Source organism: Gadus macrocephalus, chromosome 18 (genome assembly GCF_031168955.1).
Source record: "Gadus macrocephalus chromosome 18, ASM3116895v1".
Lineage (NCBI taxonomy): Eukaryota > Metazoa > Chordata > Actinopteri > Gadiformes > Gadidae > Gadus > Gadus macrocephalus.
Genome location: NC_082399.1, coordinates 8495977 through 8519126, shown reverse-complemented (window position 1 = coordinate 8519126; position 23150 = coordinate 8495977). Strand labels below are relative to the sequence as shown.

Sequence of the window (23150 nt, the reverse complement as noted above, 5' to 3'; positions counted from 1 at the left end):
ATCGTCTAGTCCTGGATTATCTAGAGAGTAGCAAATTCATGTATTATCTTCATATAGTTCATATAAATTAATATAATAAGCATTTCGGATAAGTTATATACTTTATAAAGTTAATTAGGATTACTATAACCTAAGATATTAATAAATAATAATGAACAAATGAAAGTTAAGTAGCAAGGGAAAATAACTATTCGTCTGAGAATCCCCTTTGGCTGATTCCAAGAAGGTATGTTTATTGTTGTAAGGGTTTATGTCTATTAGTCAGTGTTCCGAATCTGTATTTTTTTCAGTGTGAGTGTACATGCCTACCTTGTGTGTGACAACTGACTGCTCCACTAGAAACTGTTTTGTGTTTACCATTTGGGTTCACTTGAAACTTCTTTATAAAATGAGAACATATTCAATTCTTTTTATTTGGCAAGTATTCAATTCCCACAGGAGTATACAAAAATACGCTTTACCATGTGGTTATTTTATAAAGACTATTTATTTTCTGGACTACGAGAAAAAGCAATATTGTAATCGAGATATTAAAGACCTATATGGGGACAGGAGAATTTGGCCTTATTTCCCGGGCCCGGCCCTCCTGGCCATACCGAAATGTAAACGTGTGTGTGTGTGTGTGTGTGTGTGTGTGTGTGTGTGTGTGTGTGTGTGTGTGTGTGTGTGTGTGTGTGTGTGTGTGTGTGTGTGTGTGTGTGTGTGTGTGTGTGTGTGTGTGTGTGTGTGTGTGTGTGTGTGTGGTATCTCGCCCCTATGTTCAGAAGTGTCTCTAGTCTCTACCTGGTGACGGATCCAAAATAGACCTTGAGTTCTGCAGTGTTGTTGATGTCTGCCTGCCAGCCTCCTCTTGTGTGGAGGATCGTCTTGTTCTGCAGTCTCTCCGTCGACAGAGAGACAACATCACTGGGATCAAAGTCTTTGCTGGGGAGTTGGAGATAGATGAAATAGACAGTCGGAGGGGGTTGGGGGAGGGGGGGAGGAGGAGATTGAGGGGGGGGACAGCCCAAAGCAGAGGGGAGATGATGGAAGACTGTCTAATGCTATTGGGGATAGTGTTCTAGGAAAGGGTGTTTAACTCCCAGCTGAATGGTCTGGGTGCTAAGCTCAATTTCTGCATGCAGCCTACATGTAAGGCAACATGACCAAACCTTTACCAGCACATTAATGACATTTATGTAAGGTATCTTAACATTTTCCTTTAAAAAAAAAAATCAATTTGCTGTGGATAAAAGCCTGCTGTTAATGAGTAGGAGAAGGAGATGAGGGATAGGCAGGTCTACAAAAGAACAGGGAGAAAGAGATGGCCCCAATGAAATGGAAGCAGAAAGGCGAGCTTGGTTATAGTGCACATGGGCCTGGAGACAATAAAGAGAGAAGAGGAGGATGAGCGAGGAGGATGAGCGAAAAGGAGGGGAAGAGAGGAGGCCACACAGTGAATGTCAGGGTCCGTGGGATATTCAGCCGTCGCCACGTCAACAAACCTCTCAGCTCAGTGTTCCAAATTTGACTAATGATTTGTCTTAAGAAGAGCTCCCCATCAGATCCACTTATCTCTCGCTCTTGCTCTCTCAATTTATCTCACTTCCTCTCTCGTTTTCTTTCTTCCTCTTTTCTTTCTCTTTCTCTCCATCACTTAAATTTCCCAGTGCTGTCTCCACTTGTGCTCCCTCTATAGCCGATAGCATGGCAGTTTTATGGGATGCTGAAGTAGCGGTATTTTCCTCCCAAGTTATTTTTATAAAGTCCACACCAAGTGATCTAAGGGAGTCCAAGTATAATTGAACACGTCTGAGCTCTGTTATTGGATAAAACGTCAACATCAACCCATTTACCATCGAGTCCTCCAGCTAGCACCTTCTTAGTGCTGCCTGGCATACGACCAACCCTATTCGTCCCGCTCAAATGGAGCCAAAGAGCTGGTGAAGAAACACACACTGTCAAAGAACACCGTGTGTCACAACAACAGGACTGTCTTAACAGGTTTCTTCCATTACCGAGACAGGATCACTGTGAACAAATATTGCGCAACATACGTGGAACAACGGAGAATAAATCTGTAAATGCCCCGGCCTGTTGAGGAAGGGAACATGGGAGAAATATGTACATCAAGTATGGGCTTCAGAGAGGAAACACTGTACACAGAGAGGAATTTATTAAAGACAAGAGGGTGGGGAGCTGTGGTGGAACACTCTTACTATATAGTCATCTGAAACCTTTATTCAATATGACTAGCAGTCAGTGTGTTCTAGATAGTTTCCCAACAGATAAAGTGGGGATCAATCCCAGCACCCAGAAAAAGTGTGCAACCTGATAACTAGCTAGACACGCTCTAATCACAATGTAAGAACAGTGTTTTAAAATGGTCAGACCTTGGGGTCCAAACAATGTGACATGGTTGTAGCGCATGTGACGTAGATCATCTAGCATTAGGTGACGTAAATTCACACCTGATCAGTTCTCTACTCAGACAGCCATTTAAGCTTGTTGTTTGAAACGTTGGGCTTTTGGGGAAACTTCTGATCCATGTTTGTGTGACCAGGTGCTTGAGATTTTGAGGGCATTAAATGTGATTAACTCTGGAAATCCATCTAGTTTCCCATTGCCTCCACAGACATAAATCCTACCACTCCGTTCTTCATGCTTGCTTAGCACTTAGCTCTACCCGTTGCCGGGATTATTTAGTCATTGTTTGTTTCTTGGTGTTGTTGACCACTATTTTGTTGAAAAATCCCAATGAAAACAGATGTTTCTCCCGATAACTCAATAGGAGAACAGATTTTAACCATATAATGGCTAACAACTTGACATTTTCTTTCGTCAATTAAAATTTGTGGACCGTATATCTTCATTAACTCGATATCTTAAAAAAAAAGAAGATAATTCCTATTTAAATCACCATAAAGAAAATACTCCACGTAAACAGTACCCATTGTAACCTCCACGCTTTCTCTCCTTTCCTCTGCAGGTGAGCTCGACTTGGATGCCTAAAACGTGACGATTTCCCCCCCCCCTCCCAAGTCTTCATCATGAATCGCAATAAGCGTGAAAAGGAGTTCTACAGCTTAGATGTCGGGGATTCTACGTTTACTGTGTTGAAGCGCTACCAGAACCTCAGGCCCATTGGCTCCGGGGCACAGGGAATCGTCTGGTAAGGCACAGAAGTTATTTCCGTTTTACATTTAACTCGGTCTTGTTTGTTTGTGAGGCCTGTGGGCTACAACAATGTAGTTATTGAATTAAAGGGTCGATTCCAGCTATGGATCTTCTCCCAATTTGTGTTCAGTTTCTGCTTTGGAACACAAACACTTCTCCCACTGGAGAACTATGAGAACTACTATTCCAAACGTACAGTATTATATTGTTCTATTATAATATTAATAGTATTTCTTGAGAATTAAACGGGGATTAACAGGACCACGACTGCAACAGTCAGACTGCTGGCCACGAGCCTTCCCACCATCGCCATGTGACACGTCAGACTTGTGGTGTTCTGATTGATCGAGTCTTTGTTAATTTTAACCAACACATACTGCATCGATCAGATAGACGGAGCCTTGCCTGTGGCTTTGTGAATAGGCTGACGCACATCTCGGTGGCGGGGGAGTAGTTGGGATTTGCTTGACCTTTTTTTTTTGACTGGGGGGGTTGGAAAGCTGTGATTGTTAAGATGCGGTTAGCAACGTCTTTCGTTACTGACTCCGTCTATCGCCATGTGCTCCATGCGTGCTTGAGATCGTTTGAAGGATGTACTTGTGAGTCGCCAAGCTGAACATAATGCTGAATTTATATGGAGATGGAGTGATTCATGTCGATTCTTGCACTCAGTGGCAGGTGTTGCACTAGCGCGCATCCTAATCCGTGCATCCATCCTGAGCTCAAGTATACCATTTTTTTCTTCTTTTCATGACAAGTAATGAGCTGACTTCTGACTCAGCTATCCAGCTGACTCCCCATCCTTTTTATTTTTAGCTCGATATGTTTTCTCGCACCTCCTGTTTATCCCCTCATGCTGCCTTTTGACTTAACAATTTGCAGAATATTGCAAAGCTGGAAAGCTTGCTATCTTACAGCCAGCCAGCCCTCCATCTGATATTTACTTTGACACCTTATATGCTGCTTAAATGCTGTCTTGACATTTTTTCCTACGATGACTTTGCATATCATGTATTCTTGTAAAGGGTGATCTTCCGTTTTCTGTACTCTCACAATGTTGTCAAGGCAAAAAGGAGTTACAATTATATAAGAAGAACCACCTTGTAATTGTACTTCTGCAGTTCGTCCTGTAATAGGAGCACAACAATAGACTTTCCCCCTTTTTAGACAACCTAGACCTCTTTCCTAATTCAGCTCTATTACGCTATCTCAGACAATCTCCTCACATTAAACAAATACTAATATTAAACAGTCTGTAATTTAGTCCTTTAAACTGGCATTGCGGCCATCAGAGTGCTGGAATTTAAATTACCCCTGTTTAATCTGTATTGCACATAATTGTTGGATACAAAAGCCGCACACAATGTTTTTTGTGTCCATCTATGGCAGTGTTTACACTGCATGCATCTAGCTGCAGGGCAGCGCCACAGCTGGATTACTAGTGCCACTGCAATCAGCCATACCTTGTTTTCTTAAAGGTGACATATTGAGTGTGATTAGCTTCCTCTTCTAACATTACAAGTCGGCGTGTACACCTAGACGTCACTTTTTAAATTATGTTGGGCGCCCACTAGCCCACAGTACTATTTATTTCATTTGAAACCATATTTATCAAAGGTTTCGGCTTCTGCATCCCCCTCCTTTGTTTCGTTTTCATGATTTTCATTCAAAAATATTGTGAAAATGCAGTGAGCGAAATAGTGTTCTGCTATTCGCTCATGGCAGAAGATAAAAATGCATGATGGAACTCTAAGGGGCATTCACTGATGAATGGCTTTGGATCAAATGTATAAAGCATAGAGAAAAATAAAATAGAAAGTATGCTACATCTTTGATTGTGTAGAAAAGAAGCAACATTATTACGAAACCAAGCATTAGGATGGCTACAAGTTTCAGCATGAAAACTGTATTTGCACCACATTAATGCCAATAAATCATGTGTCTCTCACCCTGGCGTCTTATCTCTTGCAATGTTATATTGTTGCACAATTGTATCAGACCATTTCTGTTGGAATGCACCCGAGCCCTACTGGAACGAGTTATCACCTCTCTCCGCCTGCACACACATTCGCATTGTGCACATCAACATATGGAAAGAACAGTGTGTTGACTTTTCTATTTAATGTGGACGAGACGGGAGGACTCTGGTGCCCATTTGTGAATTTAATTTAAGCAGAGCTGAGGCACCTACAATGAACTCTGGCCCGATACGCAAACAAAGACACAAACACATACACGTGTGGGGAACTGTATGCCAATATCCTCTCTGATGGCTAATGTCACACACGTTAGATACAGACGGTCAGGGTTATGGACCGCATGCAGGTTAACCTGACACAAGGGTTATTCTGAGTGACGGCACCAATTGTTAAAGGTCGCCCGGAACTCAATGATAAACGCCAGGAGTCAGGGTGAAATGAATGAATGAAGCAAGGCAGAGAAGACAGGAATCCTGTGGCTCTTTCCAGCCAGGGATCCCTGGCTCATACTCAAAATATATCCCTGCTTGGAGAACGTTTGATTGTGGTTCATATAGGTCTTAAACCTATATGAATTTTGAATCCAGCCATGAGTTTCCGTTGGTCCATTGTAGGGCCCGACCGATTTATCGGCCTGCCGATTTAATCGGCCGATTATAGCCTTTTTGAAAATAATCGGCATCGGCCAAAAAGACGCAGATTACAACCGATTTTATTTATTTTTTTTTTAAATGTTATTGCGATTAGTATCCTGCAGATTGCGCTCCTACTCGCCTTGCTAACTAACAACTTTAGCTGGAGTAAAAAAGAGGAGATTGAATTTTACCATACAACATGAAAGCACGCTCGCTCAGGCAGCTGCGCGCTCACCTCACCAATGTACACAAGACGCGTTGTTTGAGCATGTTGTGCCTGTTTTTCTTTAGGTCCCAGGCCATGTTAATTTGTTATACTGTAGACTCTAACGGTGAGACCATACTGCTCAGCACGCACGTGTTAGTCACTGCTCACGAGCGCAGCACATTGGGAGTTAGTTATTTATTTTACATTTTACATTACACTCATTTTTTACTGTAAATGTATTCTAAAACACTCAAAGGTTCTGCATTCAATTCACATATTCGTCAAAAGTGTTTAAAGTATATAAGGTATCAAAAACTACGTTTTATATGTTTTTTTTTTTTTTTTTATCGGCCGATTAAATCGTAATCGTAATTTTTCTCTGAAAATAATCGGCATCGGCATCGGCACTCAAAAATCAATATCGGTCGGGCCCTAGTCCATTGTAATGGCATCATGAGATCCAATACTTTTCTATAGCTCACAATAATGAAAAACGACAAAAATCCCATTTCCAAACCAAATCCTACATACAGAACAACAACATGGTATGTTCTCCCCGTGTTCACGTGGCTTGCCCCCAACACCACAGACATGCATGTTATGTTAACAGCAGCTGGCTCCACCATGGCCCTCCAACATGGGCACTGGTGGCAGTAGTCCTTGGGTTTGTCCCCTGGCCAGGTCGCTGGGGCCTCCCTGCCCTTAGAGATGGGGTAAATGCAGAGATCACCTTTTGTGGTTATTCATTGTACAATGAAAAATAGAGTCGAATCTCGTTTGATAAGAAAGCCATCTAGTTTCTAGGCATTTTTTCATCATGGAAGTCGGCCAAGGTCCAGACCTCTGAATCTGCACATTCCAACGATGTTGACTGAATCTGGTTTGGCATTATGAATTAAAATAAAGTTATTTATCCAATGAACACCACAGGGGGGAATAACGATGAGCCAATCAGCACCCAGGGCAGGATATATGGCGTTGTCAAGCTGTTCTCCGGAAGCAAAGAGGAGTGATAACAACAATGGCAAATGTTATCGAGGCTGTTCCAAATCTACTAAGATGTCTTCTCAATATCACCAAACATCATGGTTTGTTTTAACCTAGCCAGGAAAACCTGGAAGCCAGCATGGCTACAGATTTATAATGACGTTAGCTTCAGGAGGATATGTGGGTCTTAAGTGATCGGAGGCAATGTCAGACTGAAGATGGAAATGGAGTGTAACGAGTTGACAACTCTGTCTGCTGTCAGGCTACATGGAGTGAGCTTCAAAACAAGATGGGACTTGGGGTGCTTGATACGCTGTCAGAATACAAGTCAATGGCCAATTCTTGGACTGAAACTGATGCAGGACATTGGAACTGTCTGGCCTTGTAGGTGTTCTTCTCTGATTGTGCAAATTAATGTTTACGTGGTGTCGATTGTATTTTATTGTACGCTGTCTTGGCTGGGTCTTTCTTGTAAAAGACATGTTAAGCCTCATTGAGTCCAACCTGGTGAAATAAAGATACAAAAAAAAAAAAAAAAAAAATCTTTGAGCAGAAGTTTATCTTCAAGGTAGAATATCTTGGTTGATGTATGTGAAGTCAAGCAAGTCACCTTGGAGGCATGCCATTTGAAGTCATTAAACCATCTTTCTTCCTCTTTTCAGTTCCGCGTACGACCACAACCTTGAGAGAAATGTGGCCATTAAGAAGCTGAGCCGGCCCTTTCAGAACCAGACCCATGCCAAGCGGGCCTACAGAGAACTGGTGCTAATGAAATGTGTCAATCACAAGAACGTAAGTCACATTAAAGATGGGAAATATAAAGTACCAGGGATGTACATATAAAGTAGAACTCTCTCTGTCTCTGTTTCTCTCTCACACATTTTTTCATGCATTGATATGTTTAACACGTGTATAATTATAACTGTGTTATTGTCGCACCTTTCAGTGCAAGCAAAAGGTTTCGCATTAACTTTATTTTTTAGAAGGAATTCAAATAGAAGTAAGATAGATCCGTATATTCGTAAAATATATATTTATTGAACCGTGTGTACCTCTATGTATTGCAATTGTTACTTCATGTTGTTTTTGTATTGTCATTGTGTTAGATCCTATCATATTACGATGTGTCTCTCTCTCGTGAATGGATTGCTGCTCGCACTGCAACTAATGTGGAACACGGCAAAACCGGTCTTCAGATGAGGAAGTCTTGAAGTGCTTCATTTAATTTTGCTACGGCCGCAGAATAACTGATCCCCTTTGTTTTGTCATGTGGGCAGATTATCGGCTTATTAAATGTGTTCACGCCACAGAAGACGCAGGAGGAATTCCAAGATGTGTGAGTATTTGTTTTATGCTGCAGTTTCCCATGGGTGGTGGGTTTTCATGCATATACGTGTGATTTCAAGTGTGAGATGCTGTCTCCGTAATCTGATCGTATTAAGATCTCTAGCCAGGGGCGTGACCTCACCCCGCCAGATTATCCAGATGAACCAGGGAAATGAAGAACAATCTTTATCTCCGCTGCTAAGTTTTGGGCATAGTGAAGGGCCCGCATGCGTCCCTTGGAACAGACGCTTAATAGATCAAATCGATCAACGATTCATTTATTGATCAGATCGGTTGACTTTGATGCAGTCCGATTGTGTCTGGGCTACATTTAAGGAATGAACACAATTGTAAATAGATCGAGAAAAAAAATCTTCCATTTCAATACGAACTTCCAGAGACGATAGAAAAAACGACTTCCATTCCACTATCTAAACACAACTAGTTCTGGAGTGATATGTTTATCACTAGGGAGGCAGATGGGGGCTCTTCCTATATAAATCACAACACTCAGGCCCCGTCCACACGGAGCCGAAGCGGGCGAAAATGATCCGGTTTCGTTTTATGCGGTTCAGGAATATCTCCGTAAAGACGGAGTTATTGTGAAACCGCATCAAGCTGTAGGAACGATGTAGTAAATATTCAAGGCGCTGGCTCACCACAGAAAAAAGTGAAAAAAAAAAATCAAGCCTGCGGGCATACAGCCTGTGCGTGTGCGCTGTATACAAACATTCAGTCACGAGGAGATTCAACCTTTTAAATAGAGCAGAAAGGCTTTTTAATGTACAGTTAGTAATTCAATTTATCAAGGGGCTTTATTTAAAGCGTGTGTGTGTGGGGACTGCAGGTACCTGGTGATGGAGCTGATGGACGCCAACCTGTGCCAGGTGATCCAGATGGAGCTGGACCACGAGAGGCTGTCCTACCTGCTCTACCAGATGCTGTGCGGCATCAAGCACCTGCACGCCGCCGGCATTATCCACCGCGTGAGTCAGGGTGACTCACTCACCTTTAACATAAGCACGAACACACGCGCAGTCGCTAGCACACACGCACGTAGGTACACAAACACAGATATGCACACAGGTAAAGAGATCCACATGCACGCACGTGCGCACTACCACACAAAAATTGCCACACACACAGATACACACACATACACACACAAACATTGCCACACACGTTACCATGCGCGCATTCACTAACACACGCACATATATGAACACAGACTCACTCACACAGATATGCGCACAGGCACGGAGATCAACTCCCACACACATGCACATATTCACTGACGTACATACAGATGAACACTGACACATACAGATTTGCATTCATTAGTGTCGCCATGTTGCTCAGCCGCCGAGTTTATGAAAATACATTTTCGTGCATGGGTCTCCTGAAATACATGTTGAGTTAAGAAAAGGCCATGTATTTTGCATATAAGACCTCATATATTCCGCACACACACACACACACACACACACACACACACACACACACAGCCGCCTGTCAGTGACTGACTCTGAGACGGAGGAGTAGCTTAGTGTAGCGCTCTCTCCCCTTGTTCTCCCAGGCAGAAGCAATGAGCCCCATAGGCAACAAGCTACGTAGCATCGCTATTGTCCGCTCGAAACAACCCCCTCCCTCCGAAAAACGGGAAGGATTATGCCAAAAAACATAACTTTAATCAACTAAAACAGAGCCGTTTCATGTCATGATTGAATTTGTCTGTGTTTTGAGCCCATTCAAATCAAGCTTATCGTGTACAAAACAATATATCCTCACAGTGACTCACACCTCAGTCTCAAAGGGCTCCACATCATGTGAAGCCCTTCACACAAAGCCCTCCACAAAGGCACCTAGTTCCTTCCCCGCGCAGCACTAAGAGGGCCGTCTCAAGCCTGCTTCTCTTTGAGTGCACCAATTAAACATCAACTGTCGGGGCCAATGAGCCGTGTGATTTGGTTGTCATCAAACACGGAGAGCCCGCCGCTCGCTATGGCTGTTCCACAGAGCCGTTCCACTGTTGGAACCCGAACGCAGACGGACCTTCTCCAGAGCCCACGTGCGATTGCCACACGCTGGTAATGTTAATTAAGGTGATGAGTCGTATTCAAAAGAGGCAGATGAATATATAGCAAATCCACTGCCTGAGATTGCATGTGTTATGGTCCGTTGCTGAGCAGGTGACTCTGCATCCGACTCTGAGGTTTATACTTAGTCCGGTGAATAAAAATGTGGATTGATCGAAAATAATGATGCCGCCATAATTCCCTCCAAAAAAAGTCTGTAAGCACAGTTTGACCGGAACAAATTTCTAAGGAGCATCTTTTTCTTCAACCTCATTCAAAATAACGTTCAGAAATCAGTGAGATAAAGTTTAATTAATTTAATCAAATGGTTAAAGTTGAATTGAACAAGCCATATCGGATCGAAACGGACTCCATTTGAGTCAAGCCGGCCTTCTCACCCCAGCCTGTTGATCCCATTAGGACCTGAAGCCCAGTAACATCGTGGTGAAGTCCGACTGCACGCTGAAAATCCTGGACTTCGGCCTGGCCCGGACCGCCGCCACAGGTCTGCTGATGACCCCCTACGTGGTCACGCGCTACTACCGCGCCCCTGAGGTCATCCTGGGCATGGGCTACCAGGCCAACGGTGAGTGAGGGGTGGGGAGTGGGCGGGGATTGGTTGGCTGGTTGGTTGATTGACAGAGGCATCGCTCAATGAGGAGTTACTTTGTTGCTGCCTGGCCTGCTCCTGCATGCCCGTCTCTACAGGGTTGGGGGAGGGGGAACTGACTTACTATTACTTACTTATTATTACTTATTCCCCCACTTATTCACTCACTTATTCACTCATTTCCTCACTCATTCACTCATTGACTGACTGTTGGTGGACACTTCACCTGTAAAGGTCAGACACAGAGGGGAGGGGAAGTTTGCTCATTGGCAAGCAGTGCATCGTGGGATACTTAATGATCAGGGATCCCAGTGCCCGGCATCTGGGGCTTTTGTTTGATGTTTTATTGAAGAAGGCTGCATGTTGTGTCTTGTGCTTGCCGAAGACAGACTACACAAACACACACACACGCACACGTTTTGTCATGTCTGCACACTTCTGTTGGCACCACTGAATCTGCCTCCGAACGGACGCCTCGGAAAGGAATGAGCGACGGTTTTTATTAACCCTCTCTTGTCATTTCTAGAACTTCACCTGTAATCACCTGATGCTTCTAAACAATGCTTTAGCTTTAGCTACCACCCCTTAAACCCCCGAGAAGTGGAATCTTCTGGCAAGAATCGTCTGCGCCTACTTCTCGGCCCTCTCAAAACACTGACCTATATTTTCCTGCTGACTTGTTGCTTTTAATCACCTTCTTTATGTTGCTTATTCAACTCTTCTTCCTCCCTCCCTTCCTCCTACTCCTCCTCCTTCTCCCTCTATGCTGCGTGTATGTAGTGGATATTTGGGCTGTGGGCTGTATTTTGGCAGAAATGGTTCGCCACAAAATCCTTTTCCCTGGAAGGGATTGTATCCTTGAACTGCTTGCAGCAGCGTCTGGTGTCTCCTAGTTATGCGAATGCGGCAGGAAGCGAGAAAAAGATGATAACTACTCCATCCCCACTCCTGTATTGTTTGTTCTAATCCTGTTGTTTCATCCGACGCCGTGAGCGATCGTGTGTCCCTGAGCATCTATTGAAATTCTATTTTGTGCAAATGCTTGGCACGACCAAACACACAGCTTTTATTTGGGAGAACACACACACACACACACACACACACACACACACACACACACACACACACACACACACACACACACACACACACACACACACACACACACACACACACACACACACACACACACACCCCCCCCCCCCCCCCCCCCCCCCTGTGGCTCGATATCACCGGGGAAAAACGGGAAATAGAATTAAAAATAGTTTGCTCTTTCATAACCACCAAAGGAATTGTGGGAGACACCCTCCTTGTATGATCAGAAAACATACTCATGTGTATACAAGGTAAACCATCAAGAAATAGCTTGGTTGTGATTCATGTGTTATTCATTAACCCGCTGATGGCAGGTATAGAACAATTTTTAACATTAGGTGACATTAGTTACTAAATTTAGATTAACAGATATAAACATTCACAAATTCATCAATGGTCTTCCCAAACAATCCATGAATTGCAGTAAGATTACAAAGGGTGCTCCCATATTTATATACTTATCATTTTATTTTTTACAGGCCTTGAAAGTCAGTGTCTCATAGCTGCTGTAAGCTAACAATATTAATGCTAATGTGAATTTGAAGTGAAAGAAATTAGCATGGCGTCCTTTGGGACACTGGCTTGAGTTTGGCCCTGTCGATCACTGCATGGATTCCATTTTGTTCCAATTTGTACTTCACAAAAACCCAAGCATATTTTTTGATTTTCTCTTTAATTTGTCATGTCTTTTTCCCCTTTTGTTGTGTTTGTTATCGTGTCCTGCATGCTAATTTGGTGGTTTTGTCAATTCATTTTTCAGTTGATGTCTGGTCTATTGGCTGCATCATGGCTGAAATGGTCCGGGGTAGTGTGTTGTTTCCAGGTACTGATCGTATCCTTAAAGCTGGACCTCCGTCCAGAAACCCTACTAAACGCCCATGTCTCTGGTCTCCAGCCCCCATGCCCTGCTCACAACCTTAGGCACCGCTGGGTCGTCAGGGACTGGCTGTTGTTCATGGTGAGCCAGGAAACAGTTGTAAACCTAATTGGATTGGAGATAGATGTTTTTTACTTATTCCATATGCAAAGTAATCCAAGCATGATTTGCAATTTAACAGGGTCCCCTGTTAAGGGACCTTTAAAGGGTATGTATTGTTAAATGTCTGCAGTACCCCCCCCCCCCCTCTCAAATGAAATCAAATAGTCAATATGAATTTGGTACGAGTAATACAAGTATTAAATAGCTGCCATGCACGGCCGAAGTGACATAATTCCCATAAGCCATCAAATCCTATAAATCCTCCTAATGTTTGTAATCTTCCAGCGTCTCCTCCCTTTCAAAAATGTTTGCTCATTGCTTACCGCAAACAACTTATTCTTTCCATCACGTATGTAGTTCACGTTCCGCTAGAAGTGAGTCACAGAAGTGCATTAGTCAAGGCCGATTGAGGCTGGATCTGTACAAAACGTTGTGAGCAAGCCTTGTTTTGTCTAGTAAGCCTTATTTGTTAAACCTCCGTGAGTGATTTGTGTATGTGGTTAGGAAACACAGAATTTCCGCATCTGAATTCGCTGTCCTTCCTCACCCTACATCTAAGTCCTTGCCATGCTTCGGTTTGTCACTGTGATTGTGTATATGGTTAGAAAGCGCGATATTCAGCATCCAGTCTGTCCTGACCCTTCATCTCAGTGTTAGCCAAACTGTGGTATGTTCGAAATCCAGTTTGCTTTTGAAACAAGTTTTACCTCACAGATTTCTTCGTGTCCACATTGAAATCTGGTTGACCGACTTTACCTAATGTGAAGTTGGCGATTTACCAGGATTCAGGCACCAAGACCAAACTATTAAAACTAATTACAAGATTTAAACTCCCGACAGTTCAGCATTTCAAGCTGGTCTATCGCAATCTCTCCACCCAAGCTCCCCCAACACTAGCCCTCCCCTCCCCTTCCCCGAGGCCCAGGCTTTCTATCGTTTTTCTTAACACCGTGAACCCAAGACATCGACCAGTGGAACAAGGTGATCGAGCAGCTGGGCACGCCCTCGCAGGAGTTCCTCATGAAGCTCAACCAATCGGTGAGGACGTACGTGGAGAACCGGCCCCGCTACGCCGGCTACAGCTTCGAGAAGCTCTTCCCTGACGTGCTGTTCCCCGCCGACTCGGAGCACAACAAGCTGAAAGGTGACGGAACGTTCTCCGCCTCCTCCCCTTGGGGCTGTGGAGTGGCTTATGGAAGGTTTTAACCATCGCTCTTCTATAGTGTTATTGTCATCCGAAATGGGGCTGATGTTATGGAAAAAGTGACGTTTTTTTTTAATTTTGTAAGGAACTACAACTGCACACCTAAATATACAGAAGAATGAATTATGGATGTATATGGTGAGATTAATAAGAGGAGAGAGAATAGGAAGAGTTAAACCAAACAAGGCTTGAGAAAGAGATGGGGACGGTTGGAAACTTCCAAGTGGAAATTAAACAAATCCAGGTGCTGTAATGGAGAGCTAGAGGGATATTTCAGAGGTAAACACTCGGCACACAAATTAACCTCACAACATTTCCTTCATAACATTTCCACCTTGTTCCTGTTATTTTCCCCCCGCGGGTGGGCGGAACATTGCAGCGAGCCAGGCCCGCGACCTGCTGTCCAAGATGCTGGTGATCGACGCGTCCAAGCGGATCTCGGTGGACGAGGCCCTCCAGCACGCCTACATCAACGTGTGGTATGACCCCATCGAGGTGGAGGCGGTAAGCAAAGCGTGTGTGTGTGTGTGTGTGTGTGTTCTAGCTTTTTCCTGTGCTAATTGCTAAACCTCTTCCGTTCTGAAGAGTGTTGAGCAAAGTGTTGAGCAAAGTTTCTGTGTCAGAGGTGTGAGTGTCGACGACACGCCTTGTCTTCATTATTCTGGCATTCAGAGGTTCACCCAGGTGGTGGGACTTTTATTTTGAAGTTGAATCTGAACCTGTGTCTCATAACCGCCAGAGACCGATACAAAGTAAACGTTGGAGGATCACACCAAAAGAGAAAAAACGTAACCAACCTTGGGGGAAATGGAAGGAAAGTTGGAAGAAAAGTTTTGTTTAATTTCTCATGAAAGTAGTGCTATAGATTTGGATGATTCTTCACTGGTCTTATCTACTGCTCAAACAAGGAACGGTTCTAACCCAGGGGGGAGAATGCTAACTCTAATATCCAACAGCTGAACACACCTCCTCTACACGGCCGAGCAGAAACATTATTTCTTATGTTCCTCTACTGTAGGTCGGGGGAAATGGTGGCGATAAGATTTGCGAGTTCTTTGCGTTATTACAGCCCTCGACGAGGGAGATATCTGAAGCTTATGTGTTTATTATGGCCAGGCTTCCCTGCAAATAGAAGATTGAAAAGATTGAAGTCTGAAAATGCAATACATAATTTTGGAGACTTTAATGGTCTATTTTGGGTGGAGGAGTGTATGCCTGAGTTCAGGTGGTACAATGAATTGCATGTCGATCGATTTATATATACTCTAGTTCCCACAGAATTACAATTAATTATCCAAGTCACAATATCGGGAGATGCAATTATCAATTTTGTCATAATCGATAAGACCTGCTCTGAGTTTGATCTTGGTCTTGGCATCGATGGATAGATGTTAAGTGGGTGTTAAGTGGGGTCCTCGCTGTAGCTCAGACTGTGAGACTCCAAATCGGCTTGGCTCGCCCCCTTGGATCAGTGTGACCATCTTCCTACATGTGACAGAGATGTGAACCCCCTGCCTGTCCGTCTGTCTGTCTCACAGCCTCCCCCCCTCATCACGGACAAACAGCTGGACGAGAGGGAGCACACGGTAGAGGAGTGGAAAGGTAGGAAGACGTCTTCGTCCCTCTCTTCTCTTACTCATGCTGGTGACGAGCTGTGAAAGCAAGCAGCGTGGAAATGTGTCACATTTGATTTGTTCCATTCCTCGTCCTCTGTTCATTAATGACCTGACGTTGTTTAGTCTTCCTTGTGTTATTTTGCGTTGGGTAACGAGCTTCCCTTCCTGGTTCTTGGTCATGTGGCCTTACACGCTGTGTGTGGGTGTCTGTGTTTGTTACAGAGTTGATATACAAAGAAGTCGACTGGGAGGAGAGGACAAAGAATGGGTTGATCCGGGGACAGCCCGCTTCTCAAGGTTAGTGGACTGAGTTATCGCTATTCAGACATTTTTATCAGACATTCCACGTCAGCGACCACCAGGCAGGGATTGTACTCCCGCTCATGGATCCCAAAGATAGAATGCAAACATTCGATGAAAAGGTTTTACTGAAGCTCGTAAACGTTTTACCAAAAACTGAGCAGGTGCGAGGGTGCACAGCCAAATCGCAAACACCATTATTTAAAAGCGTTTTTAGCTCTAGTAACAACCCCCTAATATTTTAAAGTGTTTCCCCCCTAAACAACCCAAACAGAACAGCTTTCAGCGATATACGTACGTTGGTTAAAGGAGCAGGTAGGAGCTAAGGCATCCTGCTTGAGCATGTTTACAGGTCAGGAAGGATGGGAACACGGGATCAGACCCAGAACCTTTTGGCCTGGAATCATAAGCCCCTTGTGGCCGCCATACTATTTTGCCCCTCATCCCAGCCCCCCACCCTTTACCTTTCTGACCGCCGACCATTGCCACTGTATCTCATAGCACAGGTGCAGCAGTGAGCCAACCCCCCCAGCACCACCAACCCCCGTCCGCCTCCGCCGCAGGTGTCTCCGACCCCACCCTCTCCGCCCCCGCCCCCACCGGCAGCAGCCTGGAGCCCGCCGCAGCTACAACCATCGCCTAGTGCTGGCCCGGGCGCTACCGGCCCGCCGGGCTGCTGCAGATGACTATCAACAACAACAACAGAACGCAACAAACACAACTTCCTAGTTATTTTCTTTCTGGTGTGAGGTGGTAAGCTCCACCCCTCCCCCACCCACCTGAAGAGGACCCAAAGTCTACAAGCCCGACACTGGCCCCTCCCACAGTTCCGCCTCCCCCTCTCTCATTCGTCTGTTGTTCAGGCTTTCGTAGTGTAGCATCGAGGTCAGTTTATCTGTGGCCATTTTGGTTCCTTTCGGTTCTTTCTTCTTGTCTTCTTTTTTTTTTATTAAGGACATTTTCTTATTTTTTATAATTATAGTTTCTTTTTCGTTTGGAAATTCTGTTGAACTTGAGTCCAGGCTTTAATTTATTGTGGCATCCTGTTTCGACGTTCTGAATCCTACGATGCAAACTTTTCATGATTTTTGGTTCATGGACGTTGAGAAGAAAAAAGAAATATATTGAAAAACCTCTTCATGTGATCTGTTTTTTATTTTAGTTGTTTTTGTAAATCTTTCAGTTGGTGTTTAGGCTACTACTATTACGTCACGCCATATACATGTAGATTGAGTTTGTACAGAGCAAGGGTCCGTTTATTTTTTGCTTCAAAAAATTATGTTTGCGGTGAGCCATTTGAATATACTTCAACAAATGATTGATCTCAATACTTCCGTACAACACGTTACCGTATTTTGTATCAAGGAGCTGATAATTTTTTGAAACCATGCTTCGCTCGGTTTGATTCTTTTCCCTTTTTTAAGATTTGTTTGTATAAAGATATTAGGTGTCTCCTTGTGAGTCACCACTACTACTACTACTTCTTTACCTGTAAACACTTTTTCTTTTGGAAACGATATTTTTTCTTTCTTTTTTTTGTTATGTTAAGTTTATTCTTGACAGCTGCTGGCGATTTCAAAATGCTGTTTGATTTCCCGCTCTTTCCACCATTTTACCCCTGCTGTGTGAGATGTAAGAATTGTACTATTTATTTTTTCCTTTTTAAGCTATGTAACGGCACAGTGAGGGGGAGGGAGAAGTGGAGCTTTTAAGCATTTCTTTTGCTGATTTTTTCTTTTTCTTTTCTATTTTTTATGTTTTATTCGCAGTGGGCATGTAGGATTGTACATCCCTTCAGATAGCCCCGAGAATAGCTTTACACTTAAATCCCCCACCACTGCTCGAGAGGTTTGCTTTAAACGGTAATGTCACATTGACGGCAAAATACTGGGGGAATGTATTGACATAGACTATGGGAGCTTTACGGATATGGAAAGGTTGCGAGTGCTGTGAGGTTTGACGTGTCAGTTGGGGTGTACAGAGAATGTATCAGTAAGTACCAAGGTGTGATGTCGAGAAGGTTTGTTGAAGTTGTTGGATCTGTAGTGTCTATTGAGGGATGTGTATCGTACGACCAAGAGGGAACTGTGTAAGTATGATTTAGATAAGTTTTGCTTCCTAATACAAGATCCTTTTATTAGTAACGTAACGGGATGTATCTTTGTGCTCTTTGCGACGGTTTCAGATTTTAACTCAAATCTATTGGGAGCGTGACTACGATTTTTAAACCAAAACTCCCCTTCGTTTTCAACGCATGGCAGCCTAACTTCAATATGAGAAAAACTAAAGATAAGAAAAATGTAAACAGTCTCTCTCCCTCTTAATGTCTGACGATTATTTACTGAATGCAATAATGGAGCCCTTCTTCGGGGTGTGTTTTTATTTGTATTATTGGAAAGGAAAGTGCCTATTGTTTAAGTGTTCATTCCCGACTTCGTAGGAGGTAGTGTACTCGTTCGGCGCGGAGAGTTTTCGTAGGTAAGAAATGGCAGGTTACACGTTTAAAATCAATCACGAAAGGTGGACGTTCTTGCAAATGTTTTGTATATTTTTCTACTGTTTCTTTTTTGTTGTATGTTTTGACGATAAAGTTGGAGACTGTAGTCTTTTTGCAGGGTAACCATAGTAATAACAAACATTTACTTTCGTTTCTGTTGTTTTGAAAGGAAAAGGTGGATTGTCAAAGTCTTTTGTTTCTTTAAATCACACTAGTGAATCATGATCAAGATTTTAGCACATTTTGCAACAGTTGAGGTAACAGCTAATGACATAAACATTTCTGATTTTTTTTTTCTTTTTTTCTCCCTTCTCGCCTCTCCTTACAATTGCTTTAGGGAGACTTTTCAAAATCTGTAATACTTTTAAATAAAATTGGAAGAGTTCTCCTGAGGGTTAAAAAACAGAACGGAGGGCTACAAACACCCTGTTTGGTCACATGATACTGCGTGGGTCCAGTTTTGAATGGCCATCATTTCATGTGACCTTGATGAGAATCCGCTATGAGACATTTATTTTGGGTTGGCCATATAGGCCTCCATTTGAGATGTACTTTTGTGAAATATCCATCTATTCATATCTTAACAGTACTTGTGAATAGCAAAGATTAATTCAGTGAGGTAAATCCGTTTTACAGTTAAACGTATTTGTTTGGGTTAATTTCACGCTTTTCGTCACAAAACACTCAATTGATTTATTACCTTGACATTCCTTTTAACTTCCAATCAATTACCAATGATAACAGGTTTCCAAACTATTATAATTTTTTCAAGGATAGTGGTGACAACGCTACTTAGCTTCCCTAGGCTCACGGATGAGCTGGCATGACTTGGTAACAACAGGAGCTTATTTCCTGCTGTAATTGCAGGAAATGTAAGACAATAATGGCAAAATAAATGATGCTTTTATTATCCCATGCTCTGTCTTTTTTATTTTATTTGTATTTGACCTTAGTCACAATTTGAAAGCTTTGTTTAGGGTGTTTTTATTTTACTGCTAAAACCTAATCTTAATTTAAGGCTTTGATGGACTACCTCACTCAAAGTTTCTACCAGTTTTTGGATGGACACACTTGGTTATGGATTCGGATGGACTCAGTTACCTGCAGAATTAGCTACGGAAGACGTGTGAATAACATAAATATTATTTATTTATTTTGAAACTGTACCATTGTTAATTTGAGCAGACCTCTAGTTTTGTACATTATGTATAGGCCTACTTGTCCTAGAAGTTTAAAAAAAAATGTTATATGTATATATTTTTTCTCCCCCTTCTTTTTCCTATTTTTCTGTTTTGTTTTTCAGTGCAATACCTTCAGCAAATTGTGCTAGTTGTGAGTTCCGGCGCTAGCCACGTTAGCTGTCTCCTGAAGGTAGAGAAAATGTTTGGTACTGTCGACACGTTTCCCCTTTTTTAAGACTACATTTTTTTATTTTCGTTTTTTTTGCTGTGACTTGTTTATAATCATATTGTTCTGTAATTAGTCTTACCGACCAATCAGATCCGGCCAGAGATCGAAAATACAAAAAAAGAAAAGTAAACGAGATTTCTTCATGTTCATCATGGCCAGAAGATCTTGATTTGGTTGTGTGGTAAGACGAAAATAATGTTAATAAACAAAACAGGATAAAAGTTTCAATGCCTAAAAAAAATTGTAAAAACTCGTTATATGTATGGTGCTGGTTTGTAATGTTTGCTAGTGAATCCAGCCATGCAAGTAGATTAAGAGTTGTTGGTGTTTTGCGTGACCCCAGAGAAGCGCAAACAACGATTAAGTGCACTACTAGAATACATGCCCTGGGATCGGACGATGCCAACTCAGAAAAAAAACAACCAACAAAAAAAACATGTACTGCAAATAAAGTAAAATACACTTTGAATCACTCGGGTGTTTCCGTGTTCTTCATTTACGTTGAAGACCATTTTATAAGCCAAAAAAATGTGTACTTCGATCGTAATGTGGCACTTAAAATGAGATCCAAATGACACAATACTTTGGTTTGTTTGTTGCATTCCCACTGAAGTCTTTTCAGTATCAATTTTTTCATTTATTCATAGATTATTCATTCATTACAATAGAGTTGATTTATAATAAATAAGCACCATAACTGCTCTGTGGAGACATAGTTAAGTCTTCAGTCCAGCACATTTTGCTTAAAGGGCCCCCATTTTACCACCAGGTGTGATGCTGAAACGCCATTTCAAATACCCCCCTATATTCATCACAAAGAGGCCTGTCGACCCACATATCATAGTGGTAAAATAGAGGCCCGTAAACTTAAGTTGTCAGTTCATAAAAATTAAAAAAAACGTACGGTGAAAACTCTGATATCCTCACTTGCAAACATTTACTCATAACGAGGGCCATTGAATAACATTTACTATGTTCTTCTGTACAAAATATATTAAAATAAGAAAAGTAAAATTATTACCTTTTCTTTCCCAACCAAAGCACATTTTCACTTTTATTTCATACTGGTAACAGTGCGCTCCTTAGGAAATGAGTGCTGCTATCTGCACCTTAGTTTAAAAAGACAACAATTTAACCACATGCAATGCTTACAACACATGACTGCGTGAACCTAAGTCTTTTGAATGACAAATGTCTATCATATATTTGTTGCATGTTTTCGTATTTGAGGTTGATAAGTAGGGAATTAAAGCTACTTGTCTTGTTGGCTAGTGATTGGATTCCTATATCAAAGACATTGTGAAGTGGTACAAACTGATATCAACCCTAAGGTTGATACATTGTGGGCAACTACAGTGATATTCTGTTTTCTAGCTATTTTAAAATAATGGTTCCGTTGGTTTCATTCACAACACAGTACATTCACTACGAAGAGTACATTCTCAATTCAAAATTCAGTCTATTCAGTACACAAAATCAGCTTCACAATAAATGACACAATCCAGGTCAATTGAAGGTATTTCATTGTATGTCTTTCTGTTTAAATTACCAATCTGCAATAGAAGGCAGCACACTTTTTTATATGTTTAATAACACTTCCCTGAAGGCACAACCAGGAAATGCTATCGTTAACTGTGATGGCAGTGGTCAGCTTCCTGTGTCAAGACCAACATGGCTACCAGTCTGGTTGTACAGGTCATACAGGTTAGCAAACACCAGAGTATAAGTCTTAGCTTTTGGGGGCTTTGGTATGGATTTCAAGCAACCTTCATATCGTTTCTGCATGTCCTGGCTTTTACGGCAGCATAGGCTAAATTGTAAATGCTTAAAGTCGCACGTCACACGTTGCAAGTATTGGTGTAAACCAAATACTTTTTGTCGGTTTTTGTTGACAGAGGGGCATGGGATATCAACATTGGACGCAGCTAGCTACGTCCAATGATTCGTTAGCTAGGCACACAAGTGGCCTGAGATCAACCAGCAATCCAGAATTAACCATCGTAGAACAATTCCCTTTTTACTGCAGTTTTGCTAAATCAATGGCACTTTTCTGCTCGAAGCAGAAGAGTTCTCAAGCTCTTGTTTCTCTTATGGTTAAGTACTGTGCACCATTGACAACCCCTTGTTTAGGTTACCCTTCCATACAGGCTTGGTCCTTGTTACCATAATAAAGATCTGTTGGGTAGATGATCCAAAGGAGAATATCATTGTTAGTGATCGTTCTAATGAAAGGAGGTTGTCTTCAGTAGTAGGCCATAAGCTACTTTCAGGGAATACTTCTACGATGGCTGGCATTGTACAGCTTTGCTTAGATGATTAAGCATTAGCTTGCATTCAACAATGGGATTTCATTCACTGGATCTTAATATTTACTTCACATAATCCATTCCATTCCCCCTCTCTCAACGGATACATACAAGAACCTGACTTGCGTATAAAATCGGATCCATGTGTGATAAATGGAACGCACAAAGTTTGTGGTCTCCTTGGTTTGGTCAAGGGGTTTAAGCAGCACTTCACTCTCCACAACAGGGATTTTATAATTCTCTGCCAAGTAGTAGCTAGTGTCCATCCTACTATTTATATATTTTTTACATTTCATCATCTTCCAATCCCAATCAAAAATCCAGTTCCTCTAACTCCAAACCGGGAAATTCCCAACAAAACAATGACGTGTTCCATGTTTCTGGAAGACGTGTCCTGATTGGATGGAGTTGATGGATCCGAGAACCCGCTGGAATTGAACCCCAGAAGTCAGCAGGTTGTTTAATGTGTGTAAAACCCCAGCGATGGTGGCTCCACGTGTTATATATCGCTCGTTCTTGCCCCAAGGGCGAGATCACCCAGAGTGGAGAAGAAGTCTTCCATCTCCTTCTCCAGGAGTTTGTTTCGGTTCTCAGCGTCCTCGCGTGCCCTCTCAGAGTTGCGTAGCTTGATCTCCAGCATGCGCTGCTTCTTCCTCTCCTGCTCCATCTCCTGCTCCAGCCGCTCCATGTGGGTGCACAGAGCCGCACTAGACTCCTCCAGCCTGCAGAGGGCGACAAAACAGGGATGTAAATCGAAATAATGCTTT

At 42.5% G+C, this 23150-nt stretch overlaps 2 protein-coding genes across 5 annotated transcripts in view; one reads left to right on the top strand and one right to left on the bottom strand.

The window, feature by feature from the left end:
- Window positions 1-20551, top strand: part of mapk8b (mitogen-activated protein kinase 8b) — a 22743-nt gene extending 2192 nt beyond the window's left edge. Inside the window, exons 2-12 of one of the 3 annotated variants that reach the window (XM_060037107.1) lie at window positions 2969-3151; window positions 7628-7757; window positions 8243-8301; window positions 9139-9277; window positions 10787-10952; window positions 12832-12903; window positions 14012-14194; window positions 14634-14758; window positions 15793-15856; window positions 16093-16167; window positions 16677-20551. In XM_060037107.1, the coding sequence (XP_059893090.1) occupies window positions 3030-3151; window positions 7628-7757; window positions 8243-8301; window positions 9139-9277; window positions 10787-10952; window positions 12832-12903; window positions 14012-14194; window positions 14634-14758; window positions 15793-15856; window positions 16093-16167; window positions 16677-16813 (1272 nt within the window). In that variant the 5' untranslated portion in view covers window positions 2969-3029 and the 3' untranslated portion in view covers window positions 16814-20551. Of the gene's footprint in view, window positions 1-2968; window positions 3152-7627; window positions 7758-8242; window positions 8302-9138; window positions 9278-10786; window positions 10953-11756; window positions 11829-12831; window positions 12904-14011; window positions 14195-14633; window positions 14759-15792; window positions 15857-16092; window positions 16168-16671 lie in introns of all 3 variants that reach the window. The other 2 variants (XM_060037108.1, XM_060037109.1) reach the window with 2 other exon arrangements.
- The window catches only part of si:dkey-191m6.4 (rho GTPase-activating protein 22), a 32439-nt gene continuing 29310 nt past the window's right edge, over window positions 20022-23150 (bottom strand). For both annotated transcript variants that reach the window (XM_060037105.1, XM_060037106.1), the window contains exon 10: window positions 20022-23105. In XM_060037105.1, the coding sequence (XP_059893088.1) occupies window positions 22883-23105 (223 nt within the window). In that variant the 3' untranslated portion in view covers window positions 20022-22882. The remainder of the gene's footprint in view (window positions 23106-23150) is intronic.